We start from the raw sequence: 25413 nt of genomic DNA, 5'->3' as shown, positions 1-25413 counted from the left end.
CTGAAGGCCTCTTTTACTATTAAGTTTCCGTTTTGTTACTCATTCATATTTCTTATCCTGTGGATGCCTTATTTACCCATTTTTCCCTTTTCTTATTGTATAATTCTTAAAAATATTCTAATAGTGACCCTAGCCCATTATATACATTTATAAATGTGTATCCATGTATTTTTTCCCAAACTAGTTAATTAGTTACATTTATTATATTTAACTCATAAATGTCTCATCATGATTCTAAGAACAAGGTCATTCTCCTACATAACCACAAAAATTTATCACACTCACAAAATTTAATATTTACATAATATTAAATTACCTAATATAAATATAGTCCATAATAGTGCTTGTAATTGTATCACTTAAATTCACAATCCAACCAAGGTTCTCACAGTGTACTTAGCTATTTAGCCCTCATCTCTCATCTCCTTTGGTGATAGGAATATTTTTAAAGAGGAATTTTGCCTTGCAGAATATTTTTCCTTCAATTTTGATTTATCTGCTAGTTTTTCTCATCAGTAGATTCAGGTCAAACATTTCTGGCAGGACTATGATGTGGGTGATGTGTTTTTCTTAGTACCCGACATGAGGTTTTAGATGTCACTTTGTTCCATTGTTGGTTTCTATGTAAGTATTAGAATTACTTGCAAAGTTATACAAAAAACCCTGCCAAGATTTTAATTGGAATCAATTCATATTTATAGATTAATTACATCTCTTTATTAGATTTATTCCTTGGTATCTTAAATTTTCTGTGCCATCTAAGTCTTTTTTATTTAAAGATTTGTTTTTATGATAAATGGTGCCTTTTTAAAAATTCTGTATTCTATCTATTTGTTGCTAGGTATTATTTATTACTGATATGATTTCCAGCAGTTCTTTTTCATAAACTAAGTTTGTTACACTTATATTGTTCAAAAGTTAAAAGATACATAATGACATACAGTGAGTCTTCCACTAACCCCAAAGGTGGCCATCTAGTTCCTTCCCAGAGGTAACCAATGTAACTAATTTCTTACATATTCTCCCAGGACTATTTTATATAGGTACAGTAATTGTGTGCATGTATTTATATACATGGAATGTTACCATTAAATAAATGAGAGGGCTCCTAACAGAAATAAAAGCCAGAGAAAGGGCCTATTGTAGGAAGGACAGTTTGGTTTTATAGTCTGATGTTTGTAATGACTGTTAAACTTCCCAAACACTCTGGAAAAAGCAAAGGATTTAATGGAAAGTTCCAAAATACACAACAGCCATTTCCACTCAGTATACTTTGCTACAATGATTCCATGTGCTTAGAAAAAGGAAATAGGGCTCTTTCAAAACCACAGATCACAGTCCTTCCCTGTGAAGCCATTCACTCCTCTTTCAGTGCGTACAGAACATCATCCTGGCTGACGTTGAGCCGCACACGAAGGAGCAGGTCATTCCTGCTGGGCTCCACGAGGAGGAGGCGGCAGGAGCCCAGGTGAGAGCACACTGCCATGGCCTCCGACATGGTGGGATACGGGAGTCCCTCCATCCTGCACAAGGCCACGTGTTGACTGTATACCTAGAAACAAAAAGCAAATCTGAGGTCAACTGCCGAAAAGGTAGTCCTGGGTCTGTAAGCAATTGTTTATTTCTTTTGGGAAAATGAGACACTTCTTGTCCAGGACACTCAGTACCCCAGAATGCATCAGTGGGTGTTTCCCTGGGGCACAAACACAGGGGCAGAATACAGTACTGGCCTCGGAATCAGAGAACAGCAGGTCTGAACTCTGGTTCTACCAATTACCTAAATATGCAACCCAGGGCCAATTATTTCACTTTTTGAGATTCAGTTTTATCTTTAAATATACTACAGTATCCATCATGAGTTAATAGATATAAAATGTCTGGTAACTGTCACTGTTATACAAACAGTCCTTGTCTCTGGGGCTGAGCATTCCAATTGTGCTTGTCAGGAGCAGGGATATTAACCGATTCAGCGCAGGGTCCCTGGCATGCATCACAATTACTGGCACATTGTAGATGTTTAGGCAATATTTACAAATTAAAATGAAAGTCACTCTGCAGAAGAGCAATCTCAGGCTCTAGAAGAACAATAACGGGCAAAACATGACCAGCAACTAAATATTTAGAAAAGAATTTAAAGAAGATAAGCTGAAAGGAAATAAAGAAGTAGCCGGAAGGAAAATTATTTCCTGACGTATCTGTCTAAAACATACTCATACACACACACAGACACACAAACTTCCAGGTACTCAGATACCTTTAACAATTCATCTTCAAAGGCAGTCCGGTACCCATGGACACCAGTTTTAAATAAACCACTAAGACACCAGCCCTAAAGATTCCTTTTACTTGATATAGTTGAAATTATGCTCAGAATGTTTGGATTGATCTTTGTGATTTGTTTTTAAATATAGCTTGTTCTGAAAGACACCATAAGCTATTGTTCATCTTGGACTCTCTCACTTCCAGAAAAGTACCTGGCACATAGTAAAGCTTCAATCTAATATCAGAAACCAGCTGCTAAAGCTCCCTTTTCATACAACTCAATAAAATATCACATAAAAACAGGCACTGGTCTGATATTCTTTAGCATAATCAGATTGGCACAAAATAGTGACAGACTGTTACACAGTGGTTGAAATTTCCACATATTTTAAAGGCACCAGAACAAACTCTAGAAGGATTTTTAAAAAGCAGATCAATCACCTGTTGAAACGTTGCTTCCTCCAGCCCTGATCGACGGAACTCTGCAAGGATGGCTCTCAGGAAGCTCTGTTCCAGCACGGAGGAATTTCTTGAAGAAAATGAGATGTGAATACTATTCAGTGGCTGTACCACCAACCCAGAGGAAAGCCAAATAGAGCTTCTCTGTGTCTTTAGAGAAGAGACAGGAGAAAACTGAGGACTGTTTCCTCCTATAGTCCTATATCATTTGCCAAGGATTCCCCTTCCTTCCAAGTCTCAAAATGATACGAAAAAACACCACTTTGGAAGTGAGGGAACACAGCGACTCTACCTGGACGTGAACCAGCACCCCCACTGCATTCAGTGTGAGAGAAGTTGCTACTTCCTCTTGCTTCCCCAGCACATTACTTCATAAACACCTGGAGTGTAGCTCAACACATGGTCATTATTCTGTTGCACTAGATTACATTTCTGTCTCCCTGACTAGACTATGCCTCAAGAAAAAGGGCAGCGTTTTCAGTAAATGCAGGTTGAATAAGCAGAAGCTTCGAAAGGGAAACATGCTTCCATAGCCCTCCTGCTCTGGGGCCCTCTCCAGTGGTCTTCCAAGGGAGGTGCAGGGTCATGGAGCAGAAGCGGCTTACTTGATGGCAGTGATGTATGATGAGGAGAACATCTCATCGACCGCTTCCAGTAAGTGGGCTGTGGTGACCAGGCCAGGGGAGCCGGGCTTCTGGTGGGAGAACTCACAAATCTCTGTGGCACGCCTACAAATGTCCAGGCAGCGTCGTGCATCTCCAGAGAGGGCTGCTACCTACAGGAGGGAACATTTTATTCCTTGAGATCCCCCTGTCCTCTCAATCCAGGAGAAAAACCATCTGGTTCTGTGTTCAGCTACAAGGAAAGGCAGGGCTGGGAATGCACTTAAGCCTGAAGTTAATTACTTAGCCCGGGCTGGGAACCTGGTGGGAGCCCAGATGTAATCATATTGCACTTGGGGCCCTTCCCTGAATCTACACCTTTGCCCTGGCTTTACAGATAACTCCACAATGGAAAAGGCAGAAATTCTGTGTTATTTAACATTAGGGAAATGAAGAAATCTAAAAGAAGGGACCCTTGGCCCCAAATCATTATTGAACCATCTGGGAACACAAGGGCTCTTGTTCCTTGAAGAGAGAGAAGAAGCCAAGAGGCTAAGGTAGAGCCTATTTTGGAGAATGATTAAGCCACAGCCTGAGCCTCCCTCACAGCACATGTTAAGTTTTGGAGACCACCTGGTCAACGGCGAAGTGAACCAGAATCAAGAGGCAAGGAAGCCACAATGCTGGAGGACCCAGAGGAATCTGTAGTCGAATGAATCAGAACCCAGCATGCCAGTGGCTGCCTTGCCTGCCATGTGCACAGAGACTGAGGGACTCCCGGGCTCCCTTCACAGGGAATCTGACACTTTCTCCCAAGCTGACATAGAAGGGCCCTTGCATTTTAAATTTCACTGAGGGAACCCCTGGACTCACCATTGCCTGCAAGGCTCTCTCAGTTTCTGTATTCCCAGTGCTTGCCAGCAACCCCCATCATTTGCCTGACAACCATCACAGGCGATGACATCCTGCTGATGGCCTCCCCAAATAACTATTTCCTTCCAAAATTCATGCTATGTTAAGTTTAAAAAAGCAAGTGGTATAGGTATATATACATATATATGTATGTGCATATATATTCACACACAAGTAGTCATTTCTGGGAAGTGGGATTACAGGAGTTTTGAAATGTTTTGCATATATTCTGTTTTCAGAATTCAATTTTAAGGCATTCAAAACAAAAATCACTTTGCCAGTAACCCAAGACAGAAACACGAGCACCGGCTTACATTCTTCCCTCCCTCTCATCTCCCACATCCAAATGGGGAGGCTGTCCTCAGGATGTTTCTGCCCTATTGCTTCTCCTCTCCTCTGATCACCATTACCACTGCCCTGGGAAGCAGAGCCATGTAGTGTTAACAGCATGGATTCCAGAGCTGCTGCGGAGGCCTAGAACCGAAGTGGACACGGGGCCCTGGGAGGCAGAAAACACCCAAAGCGGTCCTCACTCTAAGCGTATCCATGAACCCTGCCCAACCAATGTGAAATCTAAGAGAATACTGTGCATAAACTTGGGACCCAACCCCCACTAAGGCTCAGAATAAGGGGGAGAGACTCACATACAGAAAAGACAGCAAGAAAAGGCCTGTTTTGACCTTGGTGCTAGGTTGCTATAGGATAAGAAAAACCCAACTGAGTCTTTGCAACCACAAGCCCTCCAGGCAGGACACAGGAAGCCTACTCTAGTAAATGTGACTACCCCCGAAAATATGGGAAAGAACTGAAAATACTGAAATTGGCCCAATCAGACTGCCCCACAGTGAAGCTCTCAGTGAACGAGCCCCACTCATATGCTCAGAGCTCCCAATCAGCTCTGTAATCTCCACCCTTAGCCCTGAATGGACACCAAGACATCTGAGGAAAGTAACAGTGCAATATAAAGACCAAAACCAAGAGACAAAAGCATCTTGGAGGAAAAAGGAGAAAAAAATCTCTATAAGTAGGATGGCATAAAAAAGGACTGTTCGGGGGGGGGGACTTTTAGAAATTGCAAGATAGCAGAAGTGGAAAAACTCTACCCAATAGAAGGGTTAGGTAGTAACTTTGAGGCTCTCTTTCCTAGAAAGCAAACTTGGAGACGAGCAGCATATCTGGCTCACCTATGACCCCAGGACCTAATACATTGCCCTGCTCTGAGCAGGTGGCAAAGACGTGTGCTGCTGAGACAGGCACTCCAAGTTCATGTCGTTTTGGGTAAGAAACTAGAAATAAGCCTGTAATTCTTTTAAGTGCTGAATACTGTGGATGTGTGGTTTCTTCCATTCAGCTTGAGACAGATATTTAACCCGCTTTGTTCCTCAGCAGCCTCGCAGAAGTCTTAATGGAATCTCAGTTGGCATTCTCCCAGTGAGACTGGAGGGGGCGGGCACCCCACACTTCATACCTACCATGGAGTGTGCGCCCTGCCGGCACATTACAGACGTGATCTCACTTAATTCTCATAATGACCCAATGGGGTAGCTATTCCCATTTTTCAAAGAAGAAAACAGACCCAGGACGTTTCTAAGTAACTTTCCTATAATCTTCCATATGCCTATTAGTGTTAGAGCCCAGATTCAAACCAGGCTTATCTATTTGACTATACTGCCCTTTTCAATATACAAACTCCCTGAATCAATTAATTTGCATTTGTATTTTGGCCCACCATACTTATAGCCTTCTGATTAATTATACAATAAGAATGTTAAGGAATTTTTCAAAATTTTGTTTCTATTTCTTGGGATTTGTTTTTACAGGACTTCCCAAACGTCTCTTCATCTCCAGAGCACCCAGCACAGGGCTTCTCATGGGAGGTACTCAGCAAAGACTTGCCCTGTGGCTAGGAGCTCCCCAAAGCCGACTTACCTTCCTGGCTACCAACTGGATGGCATCATCCTCAAAGGCCTTTAAATGTTCGAGTCGGGACACTAGGATCTGTTGCAGCTGGCTGTGCGTATAGGGCTGGAAGGACATCCTGGTTAGACCCTGGGGAGTCAAGACAACAGAGAAATAAGTTCATGGATTGCCCACTCTGACAGTCCTGCTGGAAAGCCAGCCTCAAGTCCCCAAATCTGATTTCCAAGTCTCGTATAACAATTGATACATCTCACCCCAGGACCACTGCTTCTGGCTCCTTTCGTCACTGACAATGGCCAGTAGTATCCTGTAGGGCCGTGGTTCTCAACTATTTCTTCATTTGGTTTAAAAGAACTGTTTATTCTACTAGAATCATTCAGAGGTAGATCAGAGTGGAGGGGCTCTAATCCGAGTGGGTGGGAGGCTCTTCAGCTCCTCCACATGCAGGCACAGCCTGGCTTCCCTCACACCTGTAAGTACTTGTTGTGCTTCCTGCCAAACTACAAGATCAAAGAGGGCAGAAACCACGCTGCCTTGCTCACTGCCTGGCAAGGGTAGGTGCTTAATATTCTTAAAAATAATTAAACTTGTAGGGCTCTGTGCTGTTGAAGAATGTACATGCAACAGAACACCAAGGAGATGTTTGTAGAAAATCACACAATGGTGACATATTTATTTCCAACTTAGAAATTGTAAGAATTTTGGAAGCCACATTTCTTACTTTCCCCATTTATTTTAGTTTCCTATGTATTCATTTTTGCAGAACTCCTTGGCCCAGCTTATGGATCTGTAAGAACAGCTTGAGAACGGCCCTACCAGTCGGCTGGACACCCGGTTCATCATGATGCGCTCTGGCAGGTCCATGGTGTTGGCAATGGTCAGGACCACAAGCCGGGCCTCCTTGTGAGTGGGCCAGTCAAAGAGATTGTACATTACGTCTTGTTTCTGAGTCCACAGAAGGTCAAGCTGACGGGAAACAGAGAGAGACACAGGGTCGGCCACAGAGACTGAGCCAGGGCCCCAGAGAAGACCTGTCACCACTGCGTTAGCTGCCCGTGCTCTTGGATCACACCAACAAAGCAGCCGGGCCAGCAACGGACACACGCCTCTCACCCCCAGAGTGGGCTCAGGTGAAGGAAGAAAGGAGAGAGGACTTTCCTCCTGCCAAGTATTTGCTCCCAGAACATCAGTCCAGAGCCACGCCACTTCTCCAGCCCTCCCGTGGGCACCGCCTTACCTCATCCACAAGCAGCACAGTAGTGTCCTGAGAGGACCCTCGGGTGCGGAATCGCTTTGCCAGAAGTTCTGCTGCGTGGTTAGCGGTTGCCCTCTGATCTGTCAGCTTCTGCATTGGGGAAAAAATAGGTGTGTAAGCTGTCAGGATTTTACTCTCCTGTATTTAAAGTTAAATCTGCTAACAGAGAAAGCTGTTTAGTCTGAGGACTTCAGTATCCTGTTCTCTGTCTTCCACACTTAGCCTGGGAGAAGAGAAGACACCACAGGAGATGACACATAGTGTCTGAAATGCAAATGAGCCACAGGCTGGTCTCAGAAGCCCCTCCAAAATCATTATTCCATGACTATTTATAACTGGACACAACTTGTTCCAAGATAACAGCTAATGAATGGCCTATCTCTAACCCCTTTGCCAGTTTGCCACACTGCCTCCTGAGGTCAGTTTTCACTGTGTTGTTAAATACTGGCTTCCAAAAATTCCTATCCAGCTCCTAGACTTCAGGGTCCTTGAAGGTAGGAATTCTGCCTTCCTTGCCCTTCCTACCTCTACATAAAGGACAATGCTTGTCATGTCATTAGTATGTAATATGCACAAAATTAAGTAAACCTTTCCCTTTTCACATGCCACCAAGAAATGGTATTTTCCAAAAAGCCCAAAAAGCTTTGCTTACCTGCAAGATCTGCACATAGACTTGGTGGGGCTCTGTCAGCTTCATGCCATTGACCTCAATGTATTGAAAGGGGGGAACATCATTTGCTTGGGCTGCCTGCTGTAAGCAGCGTATCACCTCGTGCACAGTGGCAGTCTTCCCTGTCCCAGGGACCCCAGAGATGTACATGCACCTGGGGCAAGAAGAGAAGACCCCGAGCTAGGTCTGGGCCATCTGCCGCACACTACCATCAGTTAGGAGTATGGGAATGTGGGCAGGAGGAAGGACAGAGACTCCTGAAGCATGCAGGTGGGGGCAGTAAGGACCATCCTTGGCAGCTGGTCAAAGTAAGACTTGTTTATATAGAATCAGTTATTTCACAGGAGACACTGTGTACAACGTGCCCACCCAAAGAAGGCCAGTGTCATTTTCTCTGTAAGACAGAATTTCTACTCCTATAGAATTACTCTGACAACAAAAGCTGCTTCAGAAGCTTTAGGCTTCTGTAATGACTCTCCCTGTTCTTCTGACACTGGGAAGAGACTGCTGGGTTGAACTACAGCACCTGGGGTGGTAACTAGCAGGGGCCTTCTGTTCTGACCATCCTGCGTCCCCCAACATGACTCACCCTCCAGTATGGTCAAGGAGTTTGCTTTCCACAAAGTTGTAGATGTCTTGGAATTCCTGTTCCCGACAAGGAAGAGACTGAGGTACAGCAGAAACATGCAGCCTACAGTTGGTGATAAATGAGGGAAAAGGAGGAATTTAGAAGCATTTCAGTCTCTACTCAATAATAAGTGGAAAAGACTTGTATAATCCCTTTCTCCACCCAGATCACCCAACTCACTGGTGCTAACCAACAGTATGTATCACCTGGGGCGCCTTCCCCTAATCACATGAGTGGACCTCATCTCACACACAGTCTGCTTCAGTTGCTTCCTGGCAGGATCTAGGCCTATGTATTTTGACAAAGTCCCCACATAGTTCTAAAGGGTCCTGCAAATGAGAAGCAGTGTCCTGACTAATCACCTGCCATCCCTAAGAACATGGTGGTCACAGACTGGAAACTCCTTCCACAGCCTGTGCACATTAGCTCACCTAGATACTGCCTGAGAGGTTTCTTTCAAACACACACGTTCATTTCACTCTCTATCTTTGTTACGTACACCAGTGACTGCAAATTACTCCCATTTCATGTGAATGAGAGCAGAGGCCTGCTTCTGCCTATCTGAAAAGGGCCCCCGAGCAGTGTCACCTCAGCCGGGCCTCCTCCAGTGTGTTGGTGGGCTCCTGGGCAGCCAGGTTTCGGCTGCGGATTCTGGGAGTTGCATGACGTGGTGTTCTGGGCTCGGGCTGTATTCAAAGGAGAGAACATATTTCAGAAGGAAAAAACAAAGCAAATCAGCAATCTGATTTGTGATGATCTGATAAAGAGAGGTGGTGAATTCCTCTTTGTTCCTTCCTGCATAAAGCACCAAGATGCTTCCTTTCTCCCTCACATTACCCTACATTTTGTTCATAGTGCAAACACAACTTATTTCTAATTTACATATAGTATCAGAATTTGAAAAGTGTCAGTCTGCAGAAAGGATGAATAAAAGTATGGATTAAATACTTTTTCAAAGCAAAATATTACCTTGGAAGAAAGACAAATTATTAAGAAATCCTAACTACTCTGCCCAAAGGCAGGGTAGTGCAGCAGACATAAACTGGGTTTGATTCATAAGATTCTCCTCTAGATTTCTTTGAAAATATGGTCAAACTTTAGCTCAGAAAGTCCACAATCCCTTGCATAGTAGTTGTGAGACAGGAAGGAAGAGGGCAGGGCACAATCATTGAGAGAATGACACAGCAATTGAAGATAGGACATAAACTGGTTAGAACCAACTCTGCCCAAGATGGCAGAACATCTGACTTCGAGGACACCTTGAGCCTTGTTATAGGGTCACTATGATACATTAACACACTAAACAGAACACCCACAGGTGCCATGACAGCTCCCAGGGTGACCATAAAAGGCCATGAAGTGTGCAGTGGCCCAGTTCCTGGAAATTCCTGCCCCTTCCCCAAATAGTTGGAATAATCTTCCTACTTGTTAGAAACTAACCACCTCCACACCTCAGGCCATCTTTTGAGATGGCCCACATTCTCTTCTGAGATGGCCCACACTCTGAGCAAGTTTATTTAGAAAGTGTATCTTTCTAAATAAACTGCCTTTCACTTTACTATGGCTCATTCTTGAATTCTTTGCTGTGCGAAGCCAAGGACCCTCACTTGGCAGGGCACATCCCAGGGATTCTCCTGAGATGTGAGACACGACCATCCTCTTGTGCCCCATTTTCCTACAGCACTTGGAGAAACCTTCCCAGATTTTTCCACTCCAAACCCTAGGGTCACTGTTCAGGTTAGGCCAACAGCCCTATTTTACTATTCTCTTTTTCCCTTGCTACTGGCTCATTAGAGCAGGCCTGCTACCCTGTAGCATTTATGGCATTTTCACAAAGCACTCCATTCTGTGGGGGCATTTCTCCTACCCACCCTCAGCTTCCAGCCAAGCAATAGTGATAATCTCTCCACCTCTTCAGTTAGGCAGAAAGCGTTTAGTCCTAACAGTTTAACTTGGCGAACACAGGAAAGGAATAACAAAACCTTGCTGAGAAGGTTTCAAAAAACTGGGCAGACTTCTACCCTTTTTATTATGCTAAAGAGGGCCCCCCCCCACACCCTATATCCCTTCTTTTGGGTGGGACTCAGAAGACGCAATCAAACCAGATGTACGGTGAGCTATTCACATCATAAGTCTGCCTCTAAACAAAGTGATCGATTGGATTTCCTTCCTCCACTACAGGTCTTTCTTTAACTTCACACAAGCTCAATCACATTTTTCTTGATATGGAAAAATGGAGATCAGCTTTAGGAAAAAAGCTCTAATTAGGCATTTCTAAACTGTTCTAAAGAGCAAGATGCTCCAGGAAAAAAGTTTCCTAACATGCTCATGCCCTCTTGGAAGGTCACAGTAACACCAGTAAGTTAATGGCCTTAAGAAGTCATGTGATAGTGAAACCAGATTAACTTTGTTTAATCTAAACGTTTCTCAAACTTATTTGAGCACAATAAGATGCTCTTTTCTTAACAGCTTTCAATGTTCTGCTAGAGTTCCACGGGAAGTAGAGAAATGTCCATTTATCATCTCTTCCATCTTACTGCTACACAATTCACTACCAGCACCTAAGCAGTGTATCCTCAGCTGTATCAAGAGGCACAAAAAAACCAACAACCCGGCCCAACAGCTCTGGATTCAGTGTCCCCTGAGCACTGACCACGCACAAATCTATGCAGCTTTCGCAGGAAATGCAAAGACAAGAGGTCAGTTCTTGTCCTTCCCTCAGGAAGTTCGGCTCTTGGTCACTTGGTTCTGTATCTTAAAAGGAACTTGGACTCAAGTCACTGTCTACTGGATCCATTTTCAGTCCAAGGATTCACCTACATCCTTTCCTCCATGAATATTCCCAGGGGCATAGTTTGAATATGACAGATCTGTGCTCAGAATCCAGTTGTTACTAGTTGTGTGAGTTCAGCCAGGACAATTTCTAAATTAAGAGAGTGGTGCTTCACTGGAAAATAAACCTGAAAGAACCTTACAGTTTTCTTTGGTGTTTTGGAGGGAGTCTGTAAGGATGACTTCATAGAAGAGCGTAGGTTCCTGGACACACTGCTGTGTGTTCTCCTTGGAAGGGGGGGTGGAGAGGCCTCATCCTCCTCACTGCCAGAGTCTGAAATCTCTGCTGCCGGCAGAAACTCTTCCCCTTCTTCGTCACTTTTACTATTACCTAAAAACCTGAATGGTGGGACACATTATTTTCTGATATTCAGTGTCTGAAGTCTAAATAAGAAGCTCCTAATAGGTCAGTGTGGATTAGAGGTATTGCAGAGTCTTTCCTGCAACTGAGCAATACAGGATGTGCTCCACTTCTTGGGCCCTTGCTCCTGAAAGGCTTTGCTAAGGGCTTTATTTATATTATCTCATTAAACCCCTTAACAACTTTGTGACTTGCTTATTATTATTAATTATTATTATTATTACTCCCATTTTATAGATGAGGAAACTAAGGCTTAGAAAGGTTAAGTAACCTTCCCAAAGATAGTAAATGACAAAGCCCAGGTTTAAATCCAAGACTATCAGATTCAAAGTGCATGCTCTTAGGCACCCCACTAACAGTCTTGCTGGGTGTAATAATTATGGGGCCCTGGGAGCCACCTAAACTCAGGGCCACCTTTCTTGCCCCTTTCAAACTAGGACATTTATGTGAAATTTACATAATTCTAGACATTGTAGGTAAAAAGTGAATTTCAGTGGATTAGCAAATAACTAATGACGTAAGAGGCTTTAAGTAGGATTATAGATATTACAGATGGCAGCCATATTCTTCTGCCTGCCAAGGAGCAGTCTTACCTAAGTTGCTGCCTAATCCGGTTCAAAGTCAGGAGAGAACTCTTTCTGCGGATACGATGGGGAGTAGAGGTAGCTTCATCCCGAAATTCTGGCTCTTTGGCCTCCCTGCAAGATTATCACAGCACGGTTACGGGAAGCAATTTCAAGTACTAGGGATCAGCAGCAGGACTAGAAGATAGTCAGGTGGCCTGACTGGCTCCTAGCATTTCTATAGCTACTTTGGAAGGAGCTAATAGTTTGTAATTGAAGTCTGACTCAGACTCAGAGATCATGGTTTGCCAAAAGCTTATCATTTAAATCTGACTTACCAACTCCCCAGCTAGAGATCAGAATATCCTAATCCTAGTTTCTTACCGTTTTTTAAATTTCCGACATATCTATGAATTTACTGTCCATTGAGGCTCAAGGTGCGCAGAACTGCAGCTATATTTTTAATACAAAGCACTTATCAAGAAAACCTATTATGAGCCAGATGCCAGAGTTTCTGAGCAGAAAACACTGAAATTTGGGGCTTATCACATTATTTGTGCTGCCTGTTATTTACAAAAATTGTCTGGGGTTAAACTGCAAAGTTTGTTCTAGATGCATTATCTTCATGTAATATGTGTATTAGAGAATGGTTTCTAGTTAAAAAAAGAAAAAGGAAAAAAGAAAAACTGACTTAGAAAAATCACTGTTAAAATGTGGCAGAGTCACAGCAAGTAATGAAATCCAGGACTGAAGAAATTCAGGTTTAGGAAATTATCTTCTGCAGCAGTGATCCCCAAAGGGCAGCTAAGTATATCAGAAAATCATCCAAAGAGCATCTCAAAAATGCAGATTCCTGGGCCTAACACTTGGAGACTATTCACTACGTCTAGGAAGAGGCTCAGAAATCTTTATTTTGGAAAAGCTAGTGATTCTGTGACACAGGCAGATTCGTAGCCTACTGCTCTAACTTTATTGTGACCCACACGTTTCACATCATGTGAAGGGTCTCAATTTGCTCTGTGGGAGGCAGGGTAACATCCCTGGTCACCTCTTTCTGATGTTTTCTGGTTTCAGAACCACCAAAGGCACCACCGAGGATTTCCGTCCCCCCCTGGTAGGGGTAAGTGTTCTTTCTTCACTAATCTCTGTCGTTTTCAAAGCTGGGACTCGAGTTCTCAAGATCATGTGACAATCAGGTGAAGCCTTCTTGTCATCCTTGGCACAAGAGTGTTGAATCTCTCCAGTTTTCTCTGGGGCTTGCAGAGCTGGAGACAAGGTCTGAGCCCCATCAGGCTGAGATCTCTTAGAAGGTGAGGTGATCTCCGAGAAGGCCACTTTCCGTTTTGTTCTTCCAGGAGAATCCAATGAGGCTCTCGAAGTCTGCTGGGAAATCCTAGTGTTAGGTGTCCTAGGGAAACCTAAGTTCAGGAGAGATCACCACAAACAATGTATGAATTTTGTAACTAGCACTATACACACCCCCTATGCAATCTCTTTATAAATTCATTCATTGAGTGATACAAAGACATAAGTTATCCATATTTTGAATTATTCTTTGCTTTCTTTCCCCAGGCCAGGTAGCTCTTACTATTTTTAATCTCTCACTTAAATTCCATGGGTAATTTTCCTAGTTAGAACCATAAGTCAACAGTTAAATCAGGCTTTTGTAGGTAAACATCCAGATCAGCTTTTCCCTGAAGTAATCTACCAGAACATTGGTTCTCAGCCAGGGTGATACTGCACACCCTCAGGCCCCATTCAATAGCATTTGAAAAAATTTATACCAATGGCTCTGTTGAATAACACAAACAAGTGGGAGTATACCAAACTAAAAAGCTTCTGGACAACAAGGAAACAAAATGAAAAGGCAGCCTGCTGAATGGGAGAAAATATTTGCAAAGCATGTATCTGATAAGGGGTTAATACCCAAAATATATCAAGAACTCATAGAGTTCAAGAGCAGAACAAACAATAAGACTAAGAAATGGACAGAGGACCTGAATAGACAATACTCCAGAGAAGATACACAGATGGCCAACAGGTATATGAAAAGGTGCTCAACATCACTAATCATCGGGGAAATGCAAATCAAAACCACAGTAAGATAGCCCCTCGCACCTGTCAGAATGGCTATTATCAAAAAGACAAGAAATAACAAGTATTGGCGAGGATGTGGAGAAATGGGAACCCTGATGATGGGAATGTAAATTGGTGTAGCCACTATGGAAAAGAGCATGGAGGGTGCTCAAAAAACTAAAAACTACCATATGATCTAGCAATACCATATCTGGGTATTTATCTGAAAAAAACAGAAATGCTAACTCAAAAAAGATAAATGCATCCCCGTGTTCACTGTAGCATTATTTACAAAAGCCAAGACATGGAAACAACCTAAGTATCTATCAATGGATGAGTAAATAAAGACCACATGGTATGTATATACAATGAAATATTATTCAGCCATAAAAAAGGAGATCCTGGTATTTGTGACATAGACAGACCTTGAGGGCATTATGCTTAAGTGAAATCAATCAGACAGAGAAAGACAAATACCATATGATCTCACTTACATGTGAAATCTAAATAAAAAAACAAAAACAAAAAAACAAAATCCAAGCTCATTGATATAGAGAACAGACTTGTGGTTGCCAAAGGAAGAGGATGAGGATGTGGGCAAAATGGGTAAACGTGGGCAAAATGGGTGAACATAGTCAAAAGGTACAAACTTCCAGTTACAAAATAAAATAAATTAGTCATGAGGGTCTAATGTACAGCTTGATGACTACAGTTAATAATAGTGTAGTGCATATTTGAAACTTGCTAAGAGAATAAATCTTAAAAGCTCTCATTACAGAAGGTTGTAACTATGTACGGTGATGGATGTTAATTAGATTTAATCAGTTTGCAACATACACAAATATCAAATTACTACGTTGTACAGCTGAAACTTATATGCTATATGTCAACTGTCCTTCAATTTAAAACAAAGGAAATTTTGATACATGCTACAACATAATGAACCTTGAGGACATTATACTAACTTAAACCAGTGAGAAAAGGATAAATACTTCATGATTCTACTTATATGAGGTATCTACAGCAGTCAAATTCTGAGACAAAAAATAGAATGGTGATTGCCAGATCATGGGCATGGGGAAATGGGAAGTTATTATTTAATGGTTGCAGAGTTTCAGTTTTGGAAGATGATGGGGATGGTTGTATAACAATGTGAATGTACTTAATGCCATTAAACTGTATATTTAAAAATGACTAAAATGGTAAATTTTATGTGATGTATGTTTCAACATGTGTCTGATCAGTACCTGGCCCACTGCTGCACTAACTCAGTACTGTAGCATGAATTAATATTTTACCATTTTCCTTTAGTCTCAGTATTGGCCACTGTGACCCATTTCACACTTACTGCTGAGCTCCAGCCTCTTCCTTGCCCTTGGGGTGACAGGATGGGAAGGAGTTTGGCGAGATTTGGAGGTGGAGTGCCTTGATTCAATCCTTTTGACTGCATGTTCTGTGGTCCAAGAAGGGCTTTCTGTACTCTTAGTTTTGGCTTCCAAGGGCTTCTGGCATCTAGGGCTGCCTTCTTGTAGCTTATCCAACTGTGCAATTAGTTCTGGAGATAGTGGTTCAAATTTTTTCTCATTCCAAGATAGTTTCACAAAGAATGTCTTCTCATTTTTCAGATCCATAGGTATTACTTCCCCTGGGGCTAAAGCTACTACCTGAATTTAGGAAGTATAGATGATAGAAAGAAATGAGGACCAAAGGAGCCAAGGAATGCTCAATGAGAGCTATGATTAAAAAGCAGTGAAGTCTGCATTCTTATCTGGAACCTTACTTTTCCAAACAAAAGAGGCATGGATGTGGCATAGCATACTTCTACGGACCTCTCCTTGCTGATATCCATACCTCTTGTTGCTTTCTTTTCTAGCACACCAAATTTCTCCACAAAAACTAAGGATGCTCCCCTGCTCGACAGTCTACAATGACTCCCTAGTCTAGCAAAACCAGATAACCTACATTGATTTTCAGTGCCTTCTAAAATCAGGCCCCATTTTACCTCCTGAGTGCTCAACACCCTTTTCCACCACTAGTCGAGCTTGGCTTGTCACCACCTAGCTCATTCCCACCATTACGTTCCTGCCTAAACACCCTTTTCTGCTCTCTCCCTTTTTCAGTCGACCCATCTTGCTGCTTCAAATTCTATATCTGCTTTTCACTCCTTCCCTCATTTAACTCAGAGATAAACTATTTTGTGGCATATGATATGCTGGGCCCACAGACTGGAAAATTTGACTATAGTCATGCCAGGCCATAATCTCTCATTAAACCAATCACCTAATCACCATGCAACCACATTTCACATCATGATCTAATCCCTTTCAGGGGGGCTGAAGTAGCTTGAGAAATAACCCATATCTTAGTCTCCAAACCAGTGTCTCAATTCAGCCTACAGCTAGCTCACTGGAACCTGATTTATCATAAAATCCCATAACACAAATTGCCTGTAGCAACTAGCACTCTTTGTACTGATTTACTCAAGGTGACATCCTCATTCAAACAAGCATATTCACCCTCATAATGTTTTATGCCTTCCATAATCATTGTTAAATATAATTTCCCACTGTGATACATTTGCTAATTCCCGCTTATCCCTCAGGTCACAACCTAAATGTCACTACCTCCAGCAGGCTCCTAATACATGGTAAGTACTCTCCAAAAACATCTGTTGAGATGAAGTAGGCAGGCAAACAGAGAAGATATCAAAGAGAGAAAACTTCATTTCTGTGGGGTAAATTAGAGCCAATAATATTTTTGAGGTCATGAAATTTAGGAGGTGGCCAGAAATTAGCTTCAAGACAGAACTAAAGATCAAAACATCACCTACCTGCACATGGCCAATGATGGTCTCGGCATTAATGTTGCTGTTACAGGCAGGGTAATCATACCAGAATATCTCTTGTGCAGCAGGCTTTCGGCCCAGCAAATTCTGCTTATTGACAGGGACTTCACAGAATCGCATAAACCACTGTACTCGAGCACGTTTCTTGGAATAAGTTGCAGAATCTAGGAGGGATAGGTGAAAAACGTAAGGTTAAGAAAATGTGGGAACATTTTATTAAGCACTTCCTATGTGCCAGACACTGCTAAACACTTGGTAATAATTAACACATTATCTTTAATCATCACAATAATCCTACAAGGTAGGTACCATGGCTGTCTCCATTTTACAGTGTAATCACATTACAGGGACCTCAAATAATTTTTCAAAGGTCACAGAATCAACCGACAGCAATCTGACTCCACTCAGCACCCACGTTCTTCTCACTTTGCTCCACTTCCTGATGGTGCTGTCAGTCATCAAGTAAGTTACAAAAGGCATTTGGGAGGAGCAATTCTAATCACAGGCACTGAAGAAATTTTGCACATCGGTGATTATAAAGAAACTATCAACCGGCAGCAAAACAAAACTACTGACAAGACTCAGAGCATCAGCCACTGAGATGACTTCTGGCAAACGTATGATTGCAATCTTCAGCTTTATCACCTTAATAACCCATTCATACCACTCCATACCAGTGTTAGCTCCAAGTGAAAGGACATACACTCATTAGTGCCACCATCATCATCACCTCTTCTCTTCCTTAGCTCTGTTCAGAGAAAGGCTGAAGCCATCCAATGGCGCACAACACACGGATTCTAAAATCTATACACAAAGGCCCACATCTCAAATACAAAAGCCCACACTGCTGCTGTGCTCCCTCTAGTGGATGCTGGTTTGATGAGGTTTTCCTTCATACTTGTCAAATACTCTCTGTGATGTAAAACATCATGCTCTCGCTCTACCAGTTCCTTTTTTTGGGCATACACACTGCCACAGGGCTAACTACCATATACTCCTCTCCTAGCTCTTGGCAGAGGTAGTTTTGTATAGTTTTAAATTTCTATCTTTCTTCTTAATCTTCCTTTTGGAGCTCGGCCTCATTCCCACCTTTCGGTGCTCTTCTCTGCTCTGTAGAGGGTTAATACCTCTGAGGCTGTGAGTGTGGACTTGCAGGCTCAGGTTAACACTACCTTCAGTTTCGCTCCTCTAGTCGTAAAGGCAGTAGTGACTTTCTACCCTTACTGATCTCTGGGAAACACCATCATTTGCTTCTCCAGCCTTTTCAACACTTATGCACTAGTACCTCTGGGAAGATAAAACATGTGAAATGTTTTTATTTTCCTGACTGAACATCAATCAAATGATACACCTTCTCAATCCAACTTTCCTCCTCACTGGTAAAAGCCATTTTGCATTTGCAAAATTACTTTCTCATGCCAAAATTAAAGAATATGTCTCCAAGAGTGCATATCACTTATCCCCCCACCCCTTTTCCTAAATTCATCTTTTCTCTCCATTCCAAAAGTCTTGCCTTAAAGGCCATTCTTACCCACTCCTAAAAGTAATGGAAAAGTTAAATTCCTGAACACCACAATCCTATTTTTACCTAATACTGCTCTAGTGAGTAAAGAAGATCACAGGTGGAAGAGGGTACAGCTGGTGCTTAAGTGACCCCATATGTACACCCTATATGCTGCTGTGAACAGAGGACATTAGCTGCCTCTTTCCCCACCTCCTAGCACTTCCTAATCATTCATGACAGGAATGCTGTTCATCCCAGCCCCAAACTCACCGTCTTCAAACAACTCAAGCAATTTAGCAACATATGGATTTTCATCATCATCTCCTTCAATCAACACAAACTGTCCAACTTGGATACGAATTTCAGTCGAACAACCTTCTTTTTTCACACTCATTTCTCTAGGAAATAACAGAGAAACATGTTAGGAAATCACTTAGGGTGGGCCAAGCTCTTTAGACCCCTGAGCACAGAGCAATATGTTCTTTAACTGGAAAACCCCCTGAATAGTTTCTCTCTGCTGACAGCTCTCCTACTAGAAACCAATGCACCTGTAAAGTCATAAGTGAGAGTAGATGAAATGAGTTGAATGAATTGTTTAAGCATGGATGATGAATCCAAAGGCCTTAATATGAACATTAACTTCTCACAGTTACTGACAAAGAACAACAAAGGACTGAAGGATTCCCAAGGCATGAAAGCTACCCAGTAACAACATCAAATTGTTCAGAGATCTCTAGGGCTGAGAGAAAATAGTAATAACACCTAATCCTGCCCTGTTATCATGCAGAATTACACAGAACCCACCTGAAACAGACATGACATTATCAGACATATTGAATTTTATTAACCTGACATAATGTCTTCCTGTATCACAAGCTGTAATATTTATGCTACCATCTTCTAGCATCAAAGAAAACCCCTCCCGGCAACCAATTCATATTTACTGTCCCTCAATTCTCAATCTGCAGTAACTAGAACACTCTGGATACAAGTTATGAACAGCTTAGCTTGGAGAAGGTTTTAGTCCCAGGACAACCAAAGGACTCCACTCACTTGTAGGTTTGGCAGTGTAGTTTTCGATCCAACAATGGCCTGCCAACCCAGGAATAAATCTGTCTGGTCTTCAGCCTTGTAGGATAGTGCGCCATGGCTCCTGTGTAAAAGTTCACTGTAAGTTAACATGACACACTCTGATGGATTTTGGGACATAGTTCCTGCCTTCAGTGAGTTCAGCCTTCTTTTCTGCCCCTACTACACTCCCACACATTTTAGACTTAGGAAAAAAAATTTTTTTTTTGAGGAAAAAGTCAAGCTCTATGAAGATTGAACATAGGCAAGTCAGTATCATCTGTGTGCATTTTGAACTACGCCTTATCTCTTCCCATCCAGGGCAAGAGAAGGGTCAGTATGTAAGAAAAGAAACTATAGACGTTTAGAAGTACTTACATTGTGCACAAGGCACAATGACAGGTAAACATCTGACAACTTGAAACTGAAAGACAGTGATACAGTAGTTGTATCTTCATAATATTTATAATCTAGGTAGGGATAAAATATAAATACACTAAAGACAACTAACAGTGCAAAGAGTCAAGAGAAAGAGCCAGAGAGACGACTGCAAGTTAGAGGACAGGTCTTATGGCTGTTTGGGGAGGAAGGGTTTCCTACTGGGGTTTTCTAAACTAAATACTAAATACTAAATAGCTCTTGATAGGATGGATGAAATCAGGGATTGCAAGGATGGAGGCAAAAACATGCAAGAGGCATTCGAGGGAACGGCAATGGATTTTTATCAAGTGTATCATTCCGCTTCACATTAAAAATAAAACAAAAAACCCAGTGTCACTAACCTGTACTGCTCTGGCAGTTGGAAGGGGTATTTTTCTTTGCAGCTGACAGGTACAGGTACTAGACACAAGAATAGCTGAAAAGAAATAATTGCATTAAAATATGCAGGGAAAAAAGGCATTTTTACTGACAATACAGAAATGTGAATGAAAAATCCAAACATATCTGACAATCTTCTTTACAATTTGGAAGCTACAATCTACTAGTCCTAATAACAATCCATAATCTTAAGTTTAACAGTTTTTTGAGGGTTTTTTTGGTGGGGGGAGGTAATTAGGCTTACTTATTTATTTCTTCTTTGAGTAAGTACAGGGGATTGAACCCAGGACCTCATGCATGCTAAGCATACAGTCTACCACTTGAGCTATATCCTCCCCTATCATCTTAAGTTTAAGTTATTAAGAAAATAATCCTTTCCTCTAAATTCAACACTTTTCTAATGGAGCTAAAGTTTGACAAAGCGGGGTTTAAAAAAAATTTTTTTTTAAATCCAGTTTGACAGAATTACTCTGAATTACTGAGAGAGGGACCAATAATTTCAGTCCATGTTGAAAACAGAATTAGAATAGTATATTGACATCCTGATTAAACAAGCTGGTTTCCTAAAGGTCAGTAGCCTTATGTCCTACATTCTACTTGGGAACATTTTGACCCCTAAGATTTCCTGCTTTTAGAAAAGGCATTTTTTAATATACTTTGAGGAAATTAATTAGCAAAAAAGAAGATACTGACTCATTGGTAAATGCACAACTTACAAATGATGCCTGAATGATTACTATTTAGAACATTTAGAGAATAATTCACAACATAGTACTATAAAAATCAGCCTGATTTTAATTAAATACATTGTAGAAATGAACAAACAGTAAAGACTGATGAGTTAAAACAAGTAGAAGATTTGTGCTCAAGTAAAAAAATGCATTTAGATTCATTATATCCAATAAACTATTGGTTAAAAGTTGGTATAAGTGAATCTCAATAAATGTTCAAAGAAATATATAACCCTAACTTACCTTCAGTATAATGGAAGATGTAACATGAAACTATCAGAAGTAAACTTGGAACTTTTCACTTTTCCACAATGAAATCAGGCAAAATAGGCTACTGAAATACAAAGGATACAAGTAAACAGCAGTACTCACTAAGCTCCATCATTTTAAAAAATAGAGTATCACTGAGAGTGCTTTGTGGCAAATTTGGAATCTTCCAATATTTTCTACAATTCTTGAATAATTTAACTGCAGAATAAATGCCCTGATTTGTCACATTGTCTGTGATATTTGATTACATTGGCACAAGGATCTCATGTTTTCAAACCAAAAACTGGCATACACAAGGACAATCTCCAGACCCCTAAGGTACTCATGTATATGTAAAGGCATTAAATCCACGCTCTCAACGTTTTTAAATCCAGACCATATTTTAGCTTATTAAAGCAGGCATCCTCCTTCAAAACCCAAGCCAAGATAAAATGTAACATTCCTTGTCTAGACCATGAGCTGTGTTCACTGAGACCAATATAAACATATGTGTGTGCAAGGGAGGGTGATTTATCCAAGGCTGAGCAGGTAGGGGTGTCAGAAGGCTCTCTGGGCCTGACCCACATAACCTGCCTCACTTCAGTCTGTCAGTGCTCCAGGCCTGCTTTTCCAAACAGCAAACAGACCAAGGTTGTTAGTGCCCTCAGACTTAAGCAATTGCCCTTCTCTCTTCCTGCGAATCTTTGCAAGAATGTCTCAGGTCTCAGCTTCAGTGAAACTTCCTCAGATAGGTCTTCACTAATACCCAATGGAAAGTTACCCCTGACACCGCTCCCGCCTGCCCTTCAGGGTCATGCTCCATTACACCACCCTGTCATCAAGGCAATAACCATTATATTACTTTCTTATTTGTTGTACTTCCTACATTAGAATGTTAAACTCCAAAAGAGCAGGGATCTTGGGATCTTGTCTAAATTGTTCATAACTGCATTTTGCACATGATAGGTGAACAAATGAATGAATGAACAAACTGCTTTTAAAAAATCATTAGGACAATACCAAGTGTGATAAGGTAGGGCAGTCAGAACCCTCATACACTGCTGGAGGGCATGTAAATTGGTAAAACCACTTTGGAAAATTGGCAGTATCTACTAAAGCTGATGCATATCCTATGACCCAGCAATTCCAACAGAATATACCCAACAGGAAAACATACACATCAACAAAATACATGAACCAGAATATACATAGCAGCACTATACAGCAATTAAATTAAACCAACCACAACTGCACACGTGAGGAAAATCTCACAAAATAACGAGCTAAAGGAATCAGACACCAAAAGAATATATAGTATATTGATTCCATTTATACAAAGGTCAAAAAAGGGTAGAAGAAAAAAAAAACCTACGGGATTAGAATATAAGGTAGCTAGGTGACTGAAAGGAAGCACAGTGGTGTAGTGGGGTGCTTCTGGGATAATGGTCATGTTGTTTCCTGATCTGGATGCTAGTTACATGGATATGTTCTCTTCAAGAAAACTCAGTGCACTGTACACTTATGACTTGTGCACTTTTCTATATGTATGCTATTTTTCAATGAAAAGTTCAAAAAATTAAATCAGGAGTCCTTCTGAAAAGGCACTCTAAGGAGATCATACATACTATCAGGACTCTGTACTAATACCCGACTTTCTTACCCTCAACCCATTACTACATCTCATCCACCATCTGCAAAGAGATTCTCCAACAGGGGTTTTGAATGGGGTGGAAAGGCAGGCCTGACTTGGCCTAGCAAAGGCTTTGGCTTCCAGAAGATACTACAGGCTCTCAATGTTGCTGATATCAGAAATCTGGAACACACACACCACCCAGTCCAGGGGCCACACCCAAGGAAAACAGATAAGGAAGCTGCAGGAAAATAATGATAGCAGTTATTTATTGACCCAATGAGACAGAAGGTAGAACCAAAACTCTTGATATATTTATCTGATTTAATCCTCACAGTAACCCTAAAACAATGCTGGTCCATAGTAAGTGCAAAGTAAGCCCTCAGTAATAAATATTTGCTGAATGAAAGGTAGATGCTATTAGCACTCCAAGATGATAAATTTTCCTAATGTTATAGAGATGGCGCAGTCTTAATTCAAATGCTGAGCAGCTGGATTTCAATGACTGTGCTCAAAACCACTTCACTTTAGAACATCTTGTATGAAAGTGAACAATGTAAATATACGTCCAAGAGAGCTTGTTTCTGATGTGCTTATTCCAATAAGTCAGGCTTCCCAGCCACTGACTTAAAGGTCAAATGAGCCTCAATTTCCTTATCCACAAAATGCAGATAATAGAAACTTCCTTCCATTCAATCATGTTTATTTATTAATCATCCATTGTGTGTGACGCACTAATCTAGAATTAATGAGGATTAAGTGAAAAAAATGCAAAATGGTAAATTCACTTTCTCACTCCCTTAATCCCTTGCATTTATCTGTAAGAAACTGTGTTTTTTTTGGTAACTTTATGAATTTGCATTCAATTTCAGAAGTGTCATAAACCTTCTAAAGTCCACATATTGCCCTTTGTTACATTAAAAAACTGTTGCAGAGAAACTTGATAAACATGATCTCACGTCAGAAACCTCCAATGGCATTCACAAGCACCCAATACAGCAGGGAAGAGGGTACCACTTTTACAGACAACTAAAACTGAAAATTGGCATTTCTAGTCATTGCGGTTTGTCCTGCAACACAAGAATCTCGCAGGACAAGAATCTAGCATCTCCTGCCTCTTAAGTCCAGTACTTTTTCCAATGGTCAAAATACAAAGCTCTTCTATTCCGGGGTTAGACTAAAGGAATAAAAGAGGTGTCATTAGACTCTCTTCCTAGGAAAGAAGGTGGAGGAGAGCCCAGCAGTTAAGAGCCGCTCATCTGGGGAAGAAAAGGCCCGGGTAGAAACTCAGGTTGCTTAGTCTTAAAAAGGGACTTAAACAAGTCTCTTTCTAAGAGCAACTGCTCCATTTGTAAAATCGGGTAATAACTTCTGCTCCGACTTCCCTGTGGTGCTTGTTACACTACGGTTGAAAGGAAGAAAAGATGCGAATGCTTCACAAGGGCCACGCAGAGAGAAGGGGTGGTTCAGATCATTACTGAGAGTCTCAGGCCGCCGAGGACAGGAGTGTTCACGCTTCTCCGCCGTTGGCTTCCGGTTTCCCCACTGCAAACCCACAGTCCCCGGCAGAGCGGGAAGCCTTTTAGCAATCGGGATGTGGAAGAAGACCGCTCCTAATGGGCTTAGAACAGTGCCTGGCACTTAGCAGGCGCTCAGTAAATATCTGCTGAGTGGGGCTGAATGGGTCCACAGAGAACAAATTCCTCAGTCCCCGCGGCTCAGGTCCCTCTCCAGCCCGGGAGACGCCACACTCACCGGGTGCCGAAGCCTGCTCAAGCTAGGCACAAGCCCTCCGCTTCCCACCTCCGCTTCAGGAGCTCGTGGGGCTGCAGTAACCCTCACCTGCCCCAGCTAGACTCCTCTTAACAGCCCCCAGCCGCGCAACGGAGCAGAAATGGGCGCCTCGCTGGGAATGAAAAGAAGGTGGAGAAAAGAAAACTTCGCGCCAAACGTCGTGGCCCCGCCCCCAGGCTGTCTCCACGTTCTGTCACCAGCCGGCCTTTCCACCCCGCCCACCTAGGAGGGGA

At 41.9% G+C, this 25413-nt stretch overlaps 1 protein-coding gene across 2 annotated transcripts; it reads right to left on the bottom strand.

Moving 5' to 3' along the window:
• Positions 1-1141: 1141 nt before the first annotated feature.
• ORC1 (origin recognition complex subunit 1) lies at positions 1142-25395 on the bottom strand. Of its 2 annotated transcripts, none has more exons than XM_010984754.3 (19): positions 25142-25395; positions 21751-21841; positions 20740-20813; positions 19943-20042; positions 19160-19287; positions 17371-17549; positions 15889-16204; positions 13513-13882; positions 12495-12599; positions 11684-11879; positions 9297-9394; positions 8670-8771; positions 8063-8234; positions 7393-7500; positions 6972-7121; positions 6165-6284; positions 3327-3496; positions 2704-2791; positions 1142-1552 (listed from the first exon to the last, which is right to left on the bottom strand). In XM_010984754.3, exons 4-19 carry the CDS (start codon positions 20035-20037, stop codon positions 1358-1360), a joined length of 2592 nt encoding a protein of 863 aa, XP_010983056.2. In that variant the 5' UTR covers positions 20038-20042; positions 20740-20813; positions 21751-21841; positions 25142-25395; the 3' UTR covers positions 1142-1357. The 2 variants fall into 2 exon arrangements, with proteins under 2 accessions (XP_010983056.2, XP_031321003.1); XM_031465143.2 differs by having other exon boundaries at positions 21751-21838.
• Between the last annotated feature and the right edge of the window lie 18 nt (positions 25396-25413).

Source organism: Camelus dromedarius, chromosome 14 (assembly GCF_036321535.1).
Source record: "Camelus dromedarius isolate mCamDro1 chromosome 14, mCamDro1.pat, whole genome shotgun sequence".
NCBI classification, from domain to species: domain Eukaryota; kingdom Metazoa; phylum Chordata; class Mammalia; order Artiodactyla; family Camelidae; genus Camelus; species Camelus dromedarius.
The sequence above is the reverse complement of the archived record's forward strand: the minus strand, read 5'-3'. Positions and strand labels throughout refer to the sequence as shown.

Bases quoted from the DNA above. Each gene is read 5' to 3' on its own strand.
- ORC1 (XM_010984754.3), bottom strand. From the start codon at position 20,037: ATGGCGCACTATCCTACAAGGCTGAAGACCAGACAGATTTATTCCTGG. The intron at 8,772-9,296 runs GTGACACTGCTC...CACCAACTGTAG, and splicing joins CTGGAGGAGGCCCGGCTGAG to GCTGCATGTTTCTGCTGTAC. The intron at 3,497-6,164 runs GTAAGTCGGCTT...TCCCTCCTGTAG, and splicing joins TCCAGTTGGTAGCCAGGAAG to GTAGCAGCCCTCTCTGGAGA.